The 18025-nt window shown below is 53.8% G+C and overlaps 1 protein-coding gene across 2 annotated transcripts in view; it reads left to right on the top strand.

Annotated features, from left to right (window-relative positions):
* The window catches only part of LMO1 (LIM domain only 1), a 41899-nt gene extending 24196 nt beyond the window's left edge, over positions 1-17703 (top strand). For both annotated transcript variants that reach the window (XM_081540814.1, XM_081540813.1), the window contains 3 exons: positions 12822-13035; positions 15696-15821; positions 17327-17703. In XM_081540814.1, coding sequence (XP_081396940.1) covers positions 12822-13035; positions 15696-15821; positions 17327-17432 — 446 coding nt within the window. In that variant the 3' untranslated portion in view covers positions 17433-17703. The remainder of the gene's footprint in view (positions 1-12821; positions 13036-15695; positions 15822-17326) is intronic.
* Positions 17704-18025: the final 322 nt, after the last annotated feature.

Genomic DNA, 18025 nt, shown 5'->3' on the forward strand with positions numbered 1-18025 from the left:
ACCCAGTGATGCTTTCTCTCTCTTTGCACTGGGAGGCTTCAGACCACTCTCACTTCCCAGGGCCTGCACGCCCAGGACCTCACAGCAGGCAGGCTTCCTCCTACCAGGTTTCTGGAGGGGAAATTCTCTTCTGAACCAACACCTTCTCCCTGGGAACCCATGGCTGGTCTGAGATACAAATTCCTGCCTGTCTAATTCCACTGCTCGTGTTCTTAGCAGTTTCCACCACGGGGCCCCACGAGCCTCCTCAGCCAGGTTGGGGGTTTGTGGGGATCTGGCTCATGTGGGCCTTGCCTTCAGTTCTTTTCATCCGGATCTGCAAAGGAGGGAGGAGCAGCCCCCCAGGCCTCAACAGGAGGCCCCAGGATGGCACCTCAGGCAGGCACCCCAGGGGTCCACTGGCACCCAAGAGGCTCCTCCCACTCCTGGGGTCTCCCTCCCAGCCTCCTCACCCTCCCCTCCCTCACCCAGCCCGGTGGCTAGCAGATGGGCCCTGGCTGCTCCAAGAAGCAAGCAGGACCCAGCAGCTGGCTAGGCCAAGCCTGCCTGGAGGGTCCCCTCGTGGCGTCTAGAGAACACATTTAAAAGTTTGAATTCAAAATTGATTTTGAAGGGCCCTAATCTCCGATCCCCTGGCGCTCACGGTGTGTCTGCAGCTCCTGCCAGACTCTCGTTTTCTGGTTCAGCGCGTTGGTGCTCGCGTCTCTGATGCTGTGAAATTGAGACTCATCTGAGAGTCCGTGCCCTCCTCCTCCTCTGTGGATATTGCAGGCCCCTTGGGAGCCCTGTTTCATTAGATGGGTGACTCGGGCTTTGCCGGTGCCCAGGGAGCAGCTGAGTTGCCGTCTGGGGAATTCAGCTTCCAGACGTTTCCCCACTAGTACCCACAACTATGCAGCTCTAAGCAGCATCCTGCCAAGTGACTGGGGACTGGCTGCAACAGACCAGGATGGGATGGGGCTTGGGGGAGCTGCAGATAGAGAGAAGCTTGGACCTGGGGATTTTCTGTAGCAAACTTCAGGGGCTTTTTCCTCCTACTGCCCCCCAAAGGTTCAGACTAGGCAGGGAGGGAGGAGTGGTTATATCTTTAAGCTCAAAGGACTCTCAAGAGGGGAGATGTGGGCGTCTGTGCCAGGGCAGGCATGCCCCGGCCACAAGTGCAAAGGGAAAGACTGAACTGCCAAGATTACACAGATACCTGAGCTCCAGGCTTCCACCCCAACACGAGAGTTGGGATGGAGTATTTACTCAAGAGGCCTGCAATGCAGGAGACCCGGGTTCAAGCCCTGGCTTGGGGAAGATCCCCTGGAGAAGGGAGTGGCAACCCATTCCAGTATTCTTGCCTGGAGAATTCCATGGACTGAGGAGCCTGGTGAGCTATAGTCCATGGGGTCACAAAGAGTCAGACACAACTGAGCTACTAATACTTTCACTTTCAGAGGCACTGAGGAGGGGGGCTTCATTCCTCATGGGTCTGCAGGGCTGAAGGACAGGATTGCTGGCCCTTTATCTAAAAGGTAGAGGGTTTATATTGGGTTGGCCAAAAAGTTCATTCGATTTTTCCTTACGATTATACAGAAAAACCCGAAGGAACTTTTTTGGCCAATCCAATATTTGCACAAGAGCAGTCATTTCTCAGCTGGAGCCCTGGGGTGGGCCTATTCAAATTCCAGAGAGTGGCACGCCAGGCACTGCTGCAGTTGCATCTGTGTTTGTTTCTTTGAGCTACATAGCTCCAGGTGTGTGATTCAGGACAGCATCAAGCCTGATGAAGGCACCCATCTCTGGGGAGCCTGCCTATCTGCATAAGCCCACTTGGCCCAGCAGACTCTGGTCAGTAATATCTGCATAAATTCCGTTCAGTCTCTTCATTCATTAACTGAACTGATGGTTAAAAAGTGATCACTGTGGGGTTCAGTGCTGGAGACACAGTGGTGAGTAAGACAGAGCCCCCAGAATAGGTCTTCATGGCACTTACATTCTTATGATAAGAGACCAAACGTTTTTCTTAGGTAAAATCACAAAGAAGTAAAAACAATTACAAATTATGGAGAAAACTCAGAAAGAAATGACCAAGGAGTCATTTAAATAAGGAAATCAAGAGATCAAGGCTGGCCTCTCTAAGGAGATAACATTTAAGCTGAAGCCAAAAGATGAGAAGGAGTCAACCAACCTCATGAAGAAACAAGAAGGGTGTTCTGGCAAGGGAGAAACAGCAGGTGCAAAGGTCCTGAGGCAGGAGGAAGATCTGGACTGTGGCTAAAGCACATTAGGGGTTGGGGGAGCAGAGACCAGACCACACAGGGATATCATGGGTTTGATGAAAAGTGTGGGTGATAGTCCCAGCCCCCTGGAAGTTGAGGAAGGGTTTCAAGCTGAGCAGTGACCTGACCTACCTGGTTTTGAAAGATTTCTCCAGCTGCTATTTGAAGTTGGGTTACAGATACAAACAGAAGATGAAGCTAGTGGGGGTCTTAGCTAGTAGTGTGGTGAAAGATGGTGGTGGCTCTGGAAGTGGAATGAAGTAGGTGAGATGGGATACAGACCAAGCAGGGAAGAGGAATGAGGATGATGGAAGATCTGAGGATGACTCTGAGTTTCTGGCTCGAGCATCAGAATGGATGATGGTGTTAGGACTGAACGGAAGCCTAAGTAAGGGTACAGGTTTGAGGGAGGAGATCTAGAGTCCTATTTTGGATCTGTTGCTTCCTAGATGTGTCTGGGGCTTCCCAAAGGTGAGAAGAGAAGGCCTCCACCATGCTGGAGGGGCACGCACTGCAGATAAGTATGCAGTTAACTTAGGCACCATTCCCCATGACAGCCTCCAAAGAGAACGTGCAGCTTCTGATGTTTCAAAGTGCCCCTAGATTCTGTCTGCAGCTGCTCCCATGTCTCTCGGTACTCCCCTTCAAGTTCTCTACTGGGTTCCCTAAAGCTGTTGCCCGACAGCAGGGTATGCTGTGTCCGGCTTCCCTCAGCAGCAAGGACCCATGAAGTGTTATCTGCCCCCGCAGGAAGATCCCCATGGGCTCAGGCTTCCAGACGCACCATACCTCAGGAGGTTTGCCTCCACCAGAACCCGCTGCAGAAGTGCTAGCTGCTTTTGGACTCCGGCACAGAAAGTGGCTCCCTTGGGGGACCCTGGGGACCAGGGGCCCATCCTGCCCTGATGCATCCCTGCAAGGGGTGTTTCAGAGCTGCCTTCTTTTGGCCAGGCCCAAATCAAGTCCAAGCAGAAGTTCACTTTCCCTGTCGCTTAGTTAAAAATGCTGTGGTGCTGCCTATGGAGAGAGCAGGGAGGGGGTGGGGCACTTCCTGGCCAGCAGCCTGGGTCCAAAGCCCTGCTCGGCCACTCACAGGTCGCCTTGGGCAGGTTTGTGATTTCACTGACCTCGGGGTCGTGAGGAGGATGAGCGTTAATGAGTCTAAAGCATTTGGCTGTAGTGGGCATTCATTGTGGAGTGGTATCACCCACCGTGGCTGCAGATGTTTGGGACAGGACTGGACAGTGCTTTCCTTCAGCTTCTACTGTGGTGGTCTATGGAGACTGGGAGGAACTTGGCACTTTAGAGAAGGCAAGTGTTGCTGGACCCCTTTAAATTTCTTACCTAGACCCCTCTCCAGGCCCCGCTCCCCCAGTCATCTCATTCACACGAAGCTCCTGGCTGTTGACTGAGGCTCCCCCACTCTTGTGGCTCTGGGTCCGGAGCTGCCAGCTGTCTCTCCTCTCACAGCTCAGCCCTCCCCAGTGAAGCTTCTTTGTCTCTCTTAAGGCCACAGTGCACACATCTCAGCCCTGCCTCCACACAGCCTTTCTGCTCCCTTCCCAGTCCCTGAACCATATTTGTCCTTAGATTCCAGTCCACATCCCATTGCTGGCCTGGCCAGAAGCCCTGTGTAGATCCCATAGCAGCCACAGCCTCTGAAGGACCGACAGGTGAGAAGCCTGTGACACACCAGAGCCTGGAGACAGTGCCCGCCCGTCACTCCTCCTGGTCTTAGCCCAGACCCTGCTCTAAGCTTGCCCCCAGAGTCGCACCCTAGACTTCCCCATGTTCAGGCTGCACGGGAGAACCCAGAAGCTGCTCCAGCAAACCTTCTTCACCTGGACTGTTCAGGGAGGCCATGGGGTGTGTGCAGGGGTGAGAACTTGACCCTGGGAATCTGACAGGCTGGGACTCCAATCCTTGCCCTGCCACCTTCCAGCTGTTTGACCTTGGGTAACAGCCTGAACCTCTCTGGGCCTCTGTTGAGTGAGTTAATCATTTAGTGCCTCGGGGTAAAATGAGGATTCACTGAGACAACAGATGTAGTGAACGGTGGGTAAATGGTGGGTTTTATGAAAAGACATATAAAGTTCCAACTGAGTGGCCTCCTTAGGTTTTTGTTGTTGCTGAGGTAGAATGTATATGCAGTAAAAGGCCCAAGTCTCAACTGTTCGGTGAAGTTTTCCATATGTGTGCACCCATTCAAACACCACCAGGATCAATATAAAGGACATTTTCAGGCCTTCAGCAGGCTTCCTCACATCTCCGGACAGGTGATAATACACGCCGTTATTTTGACATTGATCACCGTGGATCGGCTTTCTGTTTGGGAAGTACAAACAAATAGCACGATGCAGTGTGTGCCTGTCTGTCTTGCTTCTTTGATGCCACATTATACTGTCTGATTCATCCATGTTGTTGTGCATATTGGTGATTCATTCTTTGTCATGCTGTGTACTATTCCACTGTATAATCATAGCATAATTTGGTTTCCATTTTACTGTTGATGGAAATCTGTGCAGTCTTCAGTTTGGAGCTATTGAGAACTGCTGAGAACATCCTTGTGCGTCTCTTTTGGTGGACTTCAACTCTCACTCTTTGGGTGCATACCTAGGAAGAGAATTGTTGGGTCGTCAGATGTACATAAGTTTTCTCAGCTGACTTTTTAAAGCTACTTTGTCAAACGTTGTTATAAGCATTTCACGTCCATTATCTACTTTGATACTCAAATAATCCTTTAAAGTAGGCTGTCCTCATTTAGCAGGTGAACATATTGAGCCTGGGCTGGGGAGTGATGGAATCAGTTGAGTCCGTCTCTCTGTGTGGACCGCTGTCAGGGTCTACATGGCCTTCCTCTCCTCCAGAGTCAAAGGGGCCAGTCCCCCCACTGCACTGTCCAGCATCCCAGGAGCCGAGCCCCCACCACGGGGAGTTGGAGGTCACGGGAGCCCCACATCCCTCCCTCATCAAACCCAGTACACAGCTGCCTGCCTGCAAGGGGGTGCGCGCACAGAGGTGGTAATGAGCGTGCTCTAGGTGGCTGTAGCTGCGCGCTTCAACAGTTGTTCTCGTTGGCTTTTGATTCCAAATGAGTAGGAAATGCTATTAGTTCAGGCCTCGCCTGGCGCATGGCAAGGCCCTGGGATAGGAGTGCAGTGAGATGAGAAATTGTGGAGATAAAACTGGTGTGAAATGGAGGCCTTCGCACAAGGCTGGATGTGTCCGTGCAAAATGAAGTTACTTCTGAGAAAACGAGATTTAAAGAGATTCTGCAGAATTAGATTACACTTTCAAATTTCCTTATTAAACGGGATTGATGCTGAGGAGGGGCCGCCGGCTGCCTGTGTTTGGGATCCTACATTGCAGTTCCAGACCCAGGTGTGGACCCCGCTGGGTACAGGCACCTTGCAGGTGGCAGGGACCTAGACCCTACCCTCCGGCAGCTGACGTGGGTATGATGATTGTAGACTGATCACTTCTGGATAATTTCAGCCGCTTCACGTGGGTCCATGTGGACAAAACCTCAGGGCTTATGCTCCTCCATTTCCTGGGGAATGTGGTGTTGAGAACAGAGCACCAGGCTTCTCACTTGTGGGTTTTGTTCAAATCAGAGCTTGATTTTGAGCTACGATCCGTTTTGGATATGTTGTGGGGTTTTTTTAATATAATTTTATTTATTTATGGCTGTGCTGGGTCTTCATTGGTGTGCGAGGGCTTTTTGTAGTTGTGGAGAGTGGGGGCTACTCTTGCGGGCCCTGGAGCATGCAGATTTTAGTAGTTGTGGCACACGGGCTTAGTTGCTCCACTGCATGTAGAATCTTCCTGGTCCAGGGATCGAACCCATGTCCTCTGCATTGGCAGGTGGATTTTTATCCACTGCGCCACCTGGGAAGTCCCAATATGTTGTTTTTTTAAAAGACAGTTAACGATCATAGGACCACTTGAGTGTATGTGTATATATTTACGTGACACCCGTGCGTGCATGTGCTTGGATGTAGGGATATGTCTTTTCATGTGATTTGCTGAGCACCTACTAATGCTCGCGCTGTGCTGGGGCCTGGAATAAAGTTGTTCTGGGGAGAATAAGCAGACGTGGCCCTGCCTCTTATGGACCTAGTTTGCAAGTGTGAGATTACATGTACGTGTGAAAGTATGTGTGCAGCTATGTATGTTTGTAGGTGTGACCTGCATCTGTGTGCCTTCTGTGTCTCCTGATCTCTGTGACGTCTGCCTCCTGGGTCTGCTAGCACCTCTAGGTGAGCAGTGCCCAGCCCGACATCAGACCAGATGAATCCTGAAGACAGGCTGCTGGGCTTCAAATCCCAGCTCTACAGACCTATGACAAGTCATAACCTTTCCAGTGCCTCAGTTTTCCCATTGTTAAAATGGAAATAGTTTTCATCTTCAAGGGCATTTGCTAGTTTCTGTGAGGAGAGGTGCATTTAATGCCAGATGTTATCCTATATGTGCCTGAGGACATCCTAGAAGTACATGCTAGAGTTATTCCCACTGTGTAGATGGGGAGACCAAGAGGCCTTGAGAGATGCAATGACTTATCCAGGATCAAGACCAGGGCTCTGCACAGGAGACCAGACAGGGGCTGATCCATGGAGCCCCCTGCTCCGTCGGCCTGCTAGAGGAGCGGGTGCCCCATACCATCAACAGAGCCTAGGACAAGTTCAGGGGGTCAAAGGTATCAACAGTGGACAGGAATGAGGTCTACATGGTGTGTCAAAAAATAATAAAATGAAAATAATCAGGGTACTGTCTCATAAGGCAGTTGGGAGGCAAGCACTGCCAAGTATTCAATCATAGATATCTCCCTCCAGAATACCCTTAGCCCCCAGGAGAGTCCAGCCCTGGCTCCCTTCCTGCCCCTCGGGTGAGAAAGGGAGGCCTAGCACTGTGCTGGGCAGCTGTGTTATGCTGTGTGAACGCAGTTTTGGAACAGTACTGAGGTGATGGGGCAGTGAGAAATCCCAAGCTCACACCTGCCTGTGTCCCAGGCCTCCCTGCACACCCAGTGGGACCTGCCCTGAGCTGTCACCCCTTGAGCTGCCACAGCCCCCATCTCCCCTGACTGGTCCCTGAAGCTGCCTGTCAGATAGATGTGGCTGATCTCCTCCTGCACATTATTGCAGTGGCCACTAGACAATCCTTTGGGTAAGGCTGGACTCTAGTCAGTGCCTGTTTGACTTTAACCATGGTGGGACGTTCAAATCAAGTGATTCTCCTCAAAATGTGTCCATCACGGGTTGTAGGGCCCTGAGATGGAGCTGTGACTAATGTCATTCTTCCCCACATGCTGAATGGGCTGACACTCATCGGGGCTAACTTTGGACTGCCAGGTTCGGTTAGTCCAGAGCACTTCACATGTATTAGCTCCTGGATTCCTCACCGAAACTCTAGGAGTGCTATTCTCATATTCGTTTTATAACAAAGAAGCACAGAGCAGTTAAGGTCATATAGTCAAAGGTGTCAGATAAAACCAAATTGAAGGAAACTCCGTAATAACTGGCCTGTACTCTTCAAAGATGCTAGTGTCTTGAAACATAAAGAAGGGCTTAGGAATTCTTCCAGATTCAAGTAGACTGAACTTGACGACTGAATGAAATGCATGATCCAGACTTTTATTTTGCCATAAAAGATATTATTGGGGGAACTGATGAAATCTGAATGGGTGGATAATAGTATTAGATCAGTGGTGATTTTCTAGTTTTGATCATTGTACTGGAGTCATGTGACAGACTGTCCTTTCTATTAGGAAATCACACCAAAGTTTTAAGGGGTGCAGGGGCTTCATTACTGAAACCAACTCTCAGCTGAGTCAGGAAAAGAATTATAGGAAGGGAAGGAGAAAAGGAGGTAGCTGCATAGATAAACAGGGAAGGATAAAATAAATATGGTTTTAAAAGTTCACATTTAGAGGTTTGGGTAAAGAGTATATAGGAATTCTTTCTGTTCTTGCAAAATCTGGAAGTTTGAAGTGTTGACAGATAAAAAGTTAAAGAGCAAGAAAACAAGTGTCAGAACAGGGAAGACTTCCCAGGGTGCATGTTAACAATATACAAGCTCCTGTTTGTCAGTCCCAGCCAGTGGCCAGACTCTGGGCTGTGGCTTCCTATGCAAAACCTTATTCTGTCATCACCACAACCTGGTGAAAGGAAACTGGTATGGCCCCATTTCACAGATGACAGTTGGAAAGGTAAAGGGATTTGCACCAGGCCCTCCAGTGACTTGGGACAGTTCCCAGACTGGAAAGTAGGCTTTCTGAGTTCAGGGTCTAGGCTCTTAGCCTCAGCTCCACTGTTGACTCTAACCTCTGGGAAAGAGTGGGGTGGGCAGGACCAGGCATTCTTCTTCCTGGAGCAATGGTGAAAGGAAGGCTCTGGGGCAGAAGCAGACGAGATCCATTTGCAGGATGGAAAGGGGATATTATTCCTGGATTCTGCAGGGAGCAGAACCAGCAGTGCCAGGCAGTAGAGGGGGCCTCAAATACCATGTGGAGTTCCGGGTGGTGGCCACAGTGGCTTCCAGCAGGGGAGCCACAGGGCATAACGTGGAGTGACACGGGGCTGGATAGGGTTGGCATTCTGGGGAGGAGGACTGGCCCTTGAGATCACTAGGAGCAGAGGGAGTGCTCCACAGCTTGGCTCAGCCTGCTCTCCAAACTGGAGGCATGGTGGGCCCAGGAGCCAGTGGCCTTGGCACTTTGGAAAAGTCTGATCTGAGGGGCAGGCTGGCCGGGGGTAGGTGGCAGGAGTTGCTGAAGACTTGGGTGTGGCCTGGCAGACCACTCTGTGGGGTGTGGGAAGAGCTGAATGACCTCTGGCAGTCCCTCCTGGTCACCCGGACTGTCTGGCTTTTCCCCAGATTAAAGAGCTGAGGGTTAGTGTCTGGCAGCCGGATGAGTCAGACTGGGAGCCTGCCTCCTTCCTGCATCGGCCCGCCCAGGGATTCAGCCCGCCCATGGTAGGGGTAGGGTAAGGGTTGGGCTCATCTCCCCTCAGATATCCCCCTGCACACCCCAAGATTTGGGGGAACACTCGAGCTGAGTGAATTAGTTTATTTTGCTGGGTCCCGTGTGTATGTGTGTGTGTGTGTGTGTCTGAGTGTGAGCCTACACGCACTTGCAGGGGCAAACACCATCCATTGTAAAATATCAGTGTTTTCATGGGTGAGTAGTAATTACTGGGTAATGCTTTAAAACCTTTCCTGAAGGAGCGCAAAGCTGTTTTTTTCTAAAGTCAGGAGTACATTAAAAGGATTACCATGTAGATTTGATTTTTAGATAACACTAAAATGGATCCCAAATGGACTTCAGCAAAAGGATGCTATCTCCTTAATGGAAAGTGCATGGCCCGAGGCTCAGCTCCCAGAGCCTGGCAGCGGAGGGAGGGAGGGAAGAGGTGTCTGCAGGGCCGACTGGCAGGCTGGATGGGGGCTGGGGAGGTAGGACGGGGAGGAAGAGCCTGGGAGGAAGAGGGACTGGACCCTATGGGGAGCCTCTCGCTCCATCTGGGGAAAAAGGGACCATAGATGTCTTCCTTAAAGCCCTTTCACCTTGCCAGAGGTGTTTTCAAGTCTCCTGGACCAGCCCAGGGAGAGCAAATAGCATGAGTGTTCCCTAAAGAAGGGAGAGGTGAGTCAGACTTCTCCTTGGACCTCAAACTTTCTAGGCAGAGAAAGCACAAGGTCCTCGGATGCTCTGGGACCTCCTTGGCCAGGCTGACCCTGGTGTTCCATGTTTCAGGGGACATCAGACACTAACAGGAGCCACATGGCTTCTTAACAGTCCTCCAGGGCCCAGAAAGCAGTGTCCAGATAAGCACCCTGCCTGAAGCGGGGTGTCCAGGCCTTACAGAGCACCCACCTTATGCCAGGTTGGGGACCTGGGGCAGCATGTGGGTTCACTCCCTATAACCTCTCTGGGTCCTCTAGGTGCCCTGTCCCAGTGGCGATGGAATTACCAGCTACCATGTGGTCCATAGCCCTGCAGGCTTAGCCTCTCCAGGAGTCAAGCCAGATGGAATATGGAGCAGGACAGACACTCCTAGTGCTGGGATCCCCCTTCATTTGGGGGTATAACTTAGTGGACCAGATACATCCCCTGAGTAAGCCACCCCCAACCCCCCAGCAGTGAAAGCACAAGTGTAGAGCCCCAGGAGGGCCCAGCACGTCTGGGAAGGGAGCCAGGCCTGCTGCCAGCCCAGGGGAACAAGGGGAAAATCAGCCTTAGGGAGGCTGGGTAGAGGCTTCGCCTGGGGTTTTCCAAGCTGGAATTTATATGCATAGCTATGCTGGCTGGCTATCCCTCCACAGGCCCCAGGGACAGTTTTGCCCCCGGGAGCCCCAGACCTTCCCACACCCAGCTCTTTGAATCCCTCTCGTATTTGCTCCCTGTAGGCCAGGCCTTGGAGCCCCTGGGCCCCCCTCAGCTTGCGGGCTTGTCTGCTCCGCAGCCAGCCTCTTGGGGCTCCTCAGAGCTCTGTGACCGAGTTGGCCCCTGTCAGCGGAGACACAGGCAGGCCTGAGGACACAGCCAACCTGAGCCCCATCACTCTCTCAGACCAATTAACCTTTAGAGCTGCATTAAGGAAATTAGGCAGCGGACTTCCCAGCTAACAGATGGGCCCTGCGGGGACTGGAGGATGGAGGAAGGAGCGAGCCCAGCACAGGAAGCCTGCCCTGCCTCCACGCTGCCCTCACCTGTCTTGCTGATACTGGATTCTCTAGGGCCTCCCCCTCTCCCAGAGGAGGCAGCGAGGCCGAGAAGAGCACAGGAGGGAGGCAGGACCCCAGAAGCCAACTTGATGTGGGGCTTACATGAGCCATTTGGCCTGTCTGGGTCTCAGTCTCTCCACCTGTGGAATGAGAGCATTTGCCTGTAAGAACTCCAGGGGCCCCTCTGACCGGACATCTGTGGACTCTGAGACTGAGGTCCTTTGGAAGCTACTTCTCTCCTGAAGCCTGAGGAAGGGTCACCCCTGGAGGAAGGAAGGGAATGGTTGGGGGGAGGGTGGGGGCAGTGAGGGGGAGGGCAGAGAGGAGGGGTGCCCTGGGACTGGAACTGAACCCAGAGCCTGGAGAGTACGCAGGTCCTTTGGAGAAGATGGGCCCAGGAAGAGGAAGCCTTAAGGGGCTTGTTGGAAAACTGAAGGGGCAGGAAGAAGTGGGCTCTTCCCTCCAGAGGTGACCCCTCAGCCCAGCGGTGCCCTGGTCAGGGAAGGAACACCCTCTACCCCCACTACCCCTGTGAGGGGCTCTTAGACAAGTGTCACAGGTAACCCTGCTGTCCTGCCTGTCTCTGAGACTCCCCACACTTCTGTCCAAGCCTGGAATTCACCACACCCAAGCCTCAGGGCTCCGCATGGATGTCCAGGTCCCCTGGGGACATCTGCCCCCACCTCCTTCTCAACCGCCCTTCCCTGTGGCCTCAGGGCTGGGAGCCTAGGAGCCTGTGCCGTGCCAGTATACATGGGTTGCTTGTGAATGCACTTGCTTGCTGCTGGGTGGTCTGCCCCTCCCTGCAGGCAAGGCCATGCTGAGATTCTTGTCCTCTGTACTCACCATTTTCTTGTATGCTGGGAAGCTCATATGGACCCTGGGAGCCAGCCAGAGTTTCCAAGATTCTTACCTTGGTAGGATGAGCAAGGATGCAGAGGCATTGAAGCTCCCCTTCCTCAGGCTAGGGCAGGTAGGAAGCTGGAAACATTCCTGGGGGCTTCCCAGGTGGCCCAGTGGGAATCAGCCTGCCAATTCAGGAGATGCAAGAGATACAGGTTTGATCCCTGGGTCAGGAAGTTACCCTAGAACAGGAAATGGCAACCCACTCCAGTATTCTTGCCTGGAGAATCCCATGGACAGAGGAGCCTGGCAGGCTACAGTCCACAGGGTCACAGAGTTGGACAAGACTTAGTGACTGAGCAGGCACACATACAGAAACATTCATAGGGAGGCCACCAACGAGGCCAGGGCCCGCTGTCTCCCCAACACCAACCAGGAGCTCCAGAGCTCCTGTGCCCCCAGGAGTATCACAGGAGCACCCCACTTTCTTCTCGACACCCCCACAACCACGAGGCTTTAGCCTGATGTGTCTGGTTAAAGTAAAAAGCACACTGCAATGTGAGGACGTCCTGAGGTGGCAAACAGATCTAGGAATCCTAGTGGACCCCAAGCCCATGATGAGTTTCTCAGGGCTGCTGGAAGAGCTGATGAGATGGGGGCTGCCTGAGGAGGCCTCAGGTGTACGGTGGGTCACACAGCACAGGGGACATTGGCTGGATGGAGAGGGGTGACTCAGGGGGGCTGGGCCCTGGGGCTGGTTGCATGCCTGCAGCCGAGCAGACTTGGGGCTCCTGCAGTTTCTGGAGGGACCTTCATGGGCCAGGGGAGGAGGCTGTGCCTTGCAGCTCCAAAGTGTGGGACCCAAGGCCAGGAGAGGTGCTTGCCTTGGAGACGGGGAGGGATCCTGGGAGGGGGCAGCAGAAAGAAGCAAAGGGACATGTCCTGAGCCACAGCGCCCACTGTGTCCATCTGTCTGTCTGTCCGCAGGTGTGCCGATGCTCTCCGTCCAGCCCAAAGGGAAGCAGAAGGGCTGCGCGGGCTGCAACCGCAAGATCAAGGACCGCTACCTGCTGAAGGCACTGGACCAGTACTGGCACGAGGACTGCCTCAAGTGCGCCTGCTGTGACTGCCGCCTGGGCGAGGTGGGCTCCACTCTCTACACCAAGGCCAACCTCATCCTGTGCCGGCGCGACTACCTGAGGTGGGCAGCCTCCCACCCCACCCGCACCCCAGCCCTGCCACCCCGAGAGCCCCCTTTTCCATGGCTGGCACTGCTCTGCCCCGCTCTAGCCCCAACGCCTGGTCTACACACATCCCCGCCCCTGCCCCACCCCTGGGACTCAGTGCCCAGCACTTGTCCAGGGCGGGCATGTCTCTAACCATCAGGCATCCAAGAGGAGCCTCCCAAGGACACCAATATGGTTCTGCCTCTGCCTTTGCCCTTCTGACCCACCCTGTTCCTGGAATCTGGGAAGGCACGCGGTGGAGGAGCTTCCAGAAGCAAGTAGGGGAGTTCCAACTTCCCTGGGCCCCCCGGCCTGCTGGTTTCCTCCTCAATCTCCCCAGGGCCCAGCTCTCCATCCTCCAGGTGGGCCCTGGGATTAGACACCCCCATGCCTGCAGAGTCCGGTAGGTAGCCAGACCCTAGAAGACCCACTGATGTTGGAGCTTAAAGACCTGGGTTTAAACTAGTTCTGAACCTCTTTCCCCAGCCTCAGTTTACTCCTCTGTAGATAGTGAAAATACCAACACTTCCCCACCTTGCATTCCTCAGAGTTCCAACCCACCCATCCCCTACAACCTGGATCCTATTCCCCAGGACTGCCTCCCCCAGTTAACCCTCCCTTAGGCCATCTATGACATCACCAAGGCTGGAAGGAGGCCACCAAGCAGGGGCCTTGGCTGAGACCCAGCATCTGCATTTGGCTCCCATGCAGGCTTCTGGGTGGTGGCCGGGCCTTGCAGGGAAGGAAGGCCTATCGCATTAATTAGTAGGTCGTGGCCAGGGTTTCTTGGGGCTCCCTCTGCTCAGGACTGGGCTTGTTGCAGGGGAGGGTGCGATTATCAGCAGAGACTCCCCTACTTACCCAAAGAGCCTAAGATTTACCTGCCTACACCTTCTGCCTTTGCAGGAGGTTTTGTTTTGTTTTTGTTTTTTTTAAGTGGTGCTGTAAACCAAGATGTGTGACTCAGACTGAGGCTGGAGGAGAGATGCTGAGGCCAAGAGGAGGGGTTAGGCATTGGGGATTCACCCCTCGGCAACCTGGTCTGGAGGTTTAGGACATCACCTGGGTGCTAACCCAACCAGGTTGAGGGAAGATTGCAGACCAGCTGACCTGGCCAGGGCTGGCCACAGTGCAGGAGGGGCTCATCTACAGGGTCAATGCACCCACAAGCACCCTGGGCCCCGCCAGCTATTGGAGCCTGAAGGTATTTTCCTGGGCTCTGGCAGAGGCTCAGGAATGACTCTGAGGCCACCTGGGCCAGTAGGCCAGGGGGTCTGTGGGGCTTCTTTGAGTTGCTCAGTCCCAGAGAATGGCTGTCCAGAACCTGCTCCTCTACAGTGACTTCTCATTGCACTGGTAGCCAGAAAGGCCCCTCTTGGCAGGCAGATGTTGTGGCCCAGCCTTTGTCTGCCTTAATCTGAGCCACCAGGCAGCTCAGGCTGATGAATAATGGAGCTACACTCATCTGCAGGTGCCTGAGCATGAGCTGGACAAATCAGGGATTAGAGGGCCTCCCACCTGCCTCTTGGTCCCTTGCCTCACTTGGGGCTTGCTCTGCAGTGTGCAGAAGGGAAGCGAGGAGGAACCTGGCTGGCGCATACCCCTGGAATGTCCGGTCAAGGGCAGGCCTGCATGGGGAAGGAGTGAGTTCCCTGTCCTTAGAGCTTTGCAATCAGCAGCCAAAAGAAGGGGTGCCTGCCCCCAAAGAGGTGTTGTGCCAGATGTCCTTGAAACTTCCTTTTGGCATCAGTCCTGTTTTAGAAGCATCTTTAAACATCTATGTTTAAAGGATCATCTAGTCCAGCACCCCCATTTTAAAGAAGGGTAAACTGAGGCTCAAGGGAGCTAGGCAAGTCACACCATGAGTCAGTAGCAGAAAAAGACCACCCAATAGGGTTGTTGTCATGATTGAATGACTTGGTCTTGGGAGAGCCCCTAGAACAGTGCCTGGCATATAGCAAATGCTATGCAGGCATTCACTAATGGAGCTGTGGCTGAGAGGTTACAGTTTTCACAATAAGCCTGTGAAGACTGTGTTTCAGTCCCCATTTTACAGTTGAAATAAATGAGGCTCAGAGAAACTCAATGACTTGCCTAAGGACACACAGCCCGTGACTGGCAGACTGTCTCTAAGTTCAGACTTGTGTGAGCCTGGAATCCTTGCTCAGGGCCCAGCCTACTGTTCTGGTAACCCCAGGTACTTGAGGGACCCCATGGGGAGCCCTCATTGTCAGTGAAGCCAGGAAACAGGCAGTATCAACCAACCCTCAAGTCCCCACTGTCTCCTTCCTGGGTGATTGTGTCTGTTTCTCTGAAGCCTGTTCTCTTAGCAGAAGCTGCTGCTGCTGCTGCTAAGTCGCTTCAGTCGTGTCCGACTCTGTGTGACCCCATAGACAGCAGCCCACCAGGCTCCTCTGTCCATGGGATTTTCCAGGCAAGAGTACTGGAGTGGGGTGCCATTGCCTTCTCCCTTAGCAGAAGCTAGACACTGTTATCTGTGCTCCTTCCCTCTGGCCTGGGCCCACCTGCTGAACTACAGGGGTAGGGGGCAGGTGGGACCCCGAGTCGAGGCAACTCCCCTGCCCCCCACAGCCTCCCACAGGCCCCTGAGCCCTCCGCACCCTTCCTTCTGCAGGCTCTTTGGCACCACAGGAAACTGCGCCGCCTGTAGCAAGCTGATTCCAGCCTTCGAGATGGTGATGCGGGCCCGGGACAATGTATATCATCTTGACTGCTTCGCCTGCCAGCTCTGCAACCAGAGGTGAGTGCTGGTCTGCACCAGACCCGACACACTCAGCAGACCCTAGCGGACACCTGCTGCCACAGGCCAGGAGTGCCGCGGAGGCATGCGTGCAAACATGGGTTCTGTGTGCATGTTGTTGTAAGCATGTATGTGCACGTGTGTGTTTTATATATGCCTGAGCCCTCTAGCCAAATGTGTGTGCTCTAATACCGTGTGTGCTCATCTGTGGGGTTCAGGTCTATGCAAACGTAATGGACAGGAACATGCATGAGCTGTGTGTACATTATGTGTTGTGTCCATGCATGTATTTTTAAATGTCCATGTACAAGGCGGGTCTGTGTGTGTTGTGTGTGTGGTGAGTGAGTATGCCTGTGCATGTGTGTTTTAAATGTGTGTACACAACAGCCCTGTGTGTATGTCCTGTGCCCTGTGTGTGTGCTACATGGAGATACCCGCGTGGACGTTCTAATGAGAAGGGGTTCCCAGACCTGACGGGTGATATCCCCCTGGGGAACTGTCCCTCATTCCTGTGATTCTGGTTCCAGCCCAGCCTTCTTTCTGGTCTTTTAGCCCTTACTCTGCGCTGCCGCCCCCCACTCCCCCACCCACCCCCACCGCTCTGTGGGAGACCGTGGGGACCTAAGGAACCAGAACCCTTCAGCCCTGACTAGGGGCCAAGCCCCAGAAGGCAGGCCCTTTGCTCAGGAGCCCCCAAGTCAGGAAAGAGCTCATAGAAATCTTCCCAGAGGTTGAGGTCCAGGGGGACCTGCAGAGAACACTGGTTTGTCTGGGGCTATGCCCAGACCCACTGCCAGGAGGGCTCAGTGAAGTTGCAGCGCCACCTGGTGGTTGAAGCGGGATTGGCTGGGACCGGGCCTGTGACCCTGGGGTCCCACTCAAGGCCTCCGACCACCTGGGGACATCTTTGGGGGAAGGGCTGAATCCTCCAGTGCTTGAGGAGGACTGGGAGGGGCAGGGCCTTCTTTGTAGAGAGAAGGTGGTGGGACAGGGTCACTTCTTCCCGGAAGGATGTTCCAGGAAATCCACAGATTCTGTTTAGAAGAGGAGTGCCCTTCACTGAGCCATCTCCTTAAGGTGGGGGGGGGAACAGAGGGTTGGAAAAGTCAGCCATTTTATCCCTTCTTCCTTCTCCATCTCTGCCTCTCTCCTTCCCTCTCCTCTCTTGGTCTTTTCCTATCTCTTTGTCCATCTCTCTTTCTCCCTCTCTTGGGCATTTCTACACCTTCCCACCAACCCCACCGCTGCCCCCATTCCACGAGAGACCTGGCGGTGGAAGCCTGTGGCCTGGGCTGCGGGACTGGCTGAGGGCTGGGCTGACCTGGGGTGACTGGCCAGGTTTGCTTGGGACTTTCCGGGATCCTCTCTAGGAAGCTCAAGGCACAGACTCCCCAGGACCTCATTGCCCACATGTCCTCCTCCTGGGCTGGGTGGGGTCCTGTCTGGAGCCCCCACCATCCACTGGGACCCCACCATGGCCTCTCTCTCCTGCTTGGATTTTGCAGATTTTGTGTGGGAGACAAATTCTTCCTGAAGAACAACATGATCTTGTGTCAGATGGACTATGAGGAGGGGCAGCTTAATGGCACCTTTGACTCCCACGTGCAGTAACGCCCGGCACCTGGCCTCCAGGCCCGTCTGTCTGTCCATCCACCCGCCTGCCCACCTGCCTGGCCGGCCAGCCGCTCTCCTGCTGATCAGAACTCCTCTGTCCTCGATGGGAGGGATGTCCCTCCCTCCGCCGCCGCCCATCTGTGTGTGACCCCTCCTGGGGCCAGGCTGGGCCTGTACAGTCTGTCTTCTGTATATAAATGGGAACATTTATTTTATGAGAAATGTAATGCGATTTTATTACTGGCGTGGATTAAACTTATGAATGTTTCCGGGGAGGTTACTCTGCATTGATCACATGACTGATACAGACCTGGGGGACCCTCCCCTCGGCTTGGGAGCAAAACAAGGCCCTCCCCTCCGTTCTTGGCAGGAGGGAGGGCCCTGGAGCAGGGCGTGGGACTCTAGTGTGTGCTGTTGTTGGGCAAGGGAGTTCCAGGTGGGCTTTACGGAGAAAAGCTAGAGGGGAAGGGACAACCCCCAGTACCCCCAACTGGAAGTGGGAGCTAGGCTGTCCACCCCCCATCCTCTGGCAACCATATACCCTGGCCCCCAGATGAAAATTTCCCTTTCCTGGGATCCTGTGTTACATC

The sequence above is a fragment of the Giraffa tippelskirchi genome, chromosome 11 (assembly GCF_054371585.1).
Source record: "Giraffa tippelskirchi isolate mGirTip1 chromosome 11, T2T-mGirTip1v1.2.pri, whole genome shotgun sequence".
Taxonomy (NCBI): Eukaryota; Metazoa; Chordata; class Mammalia; order Artiodactyla; family Giraffidae; genus Giraffa; species Giraffa tippelskirchi.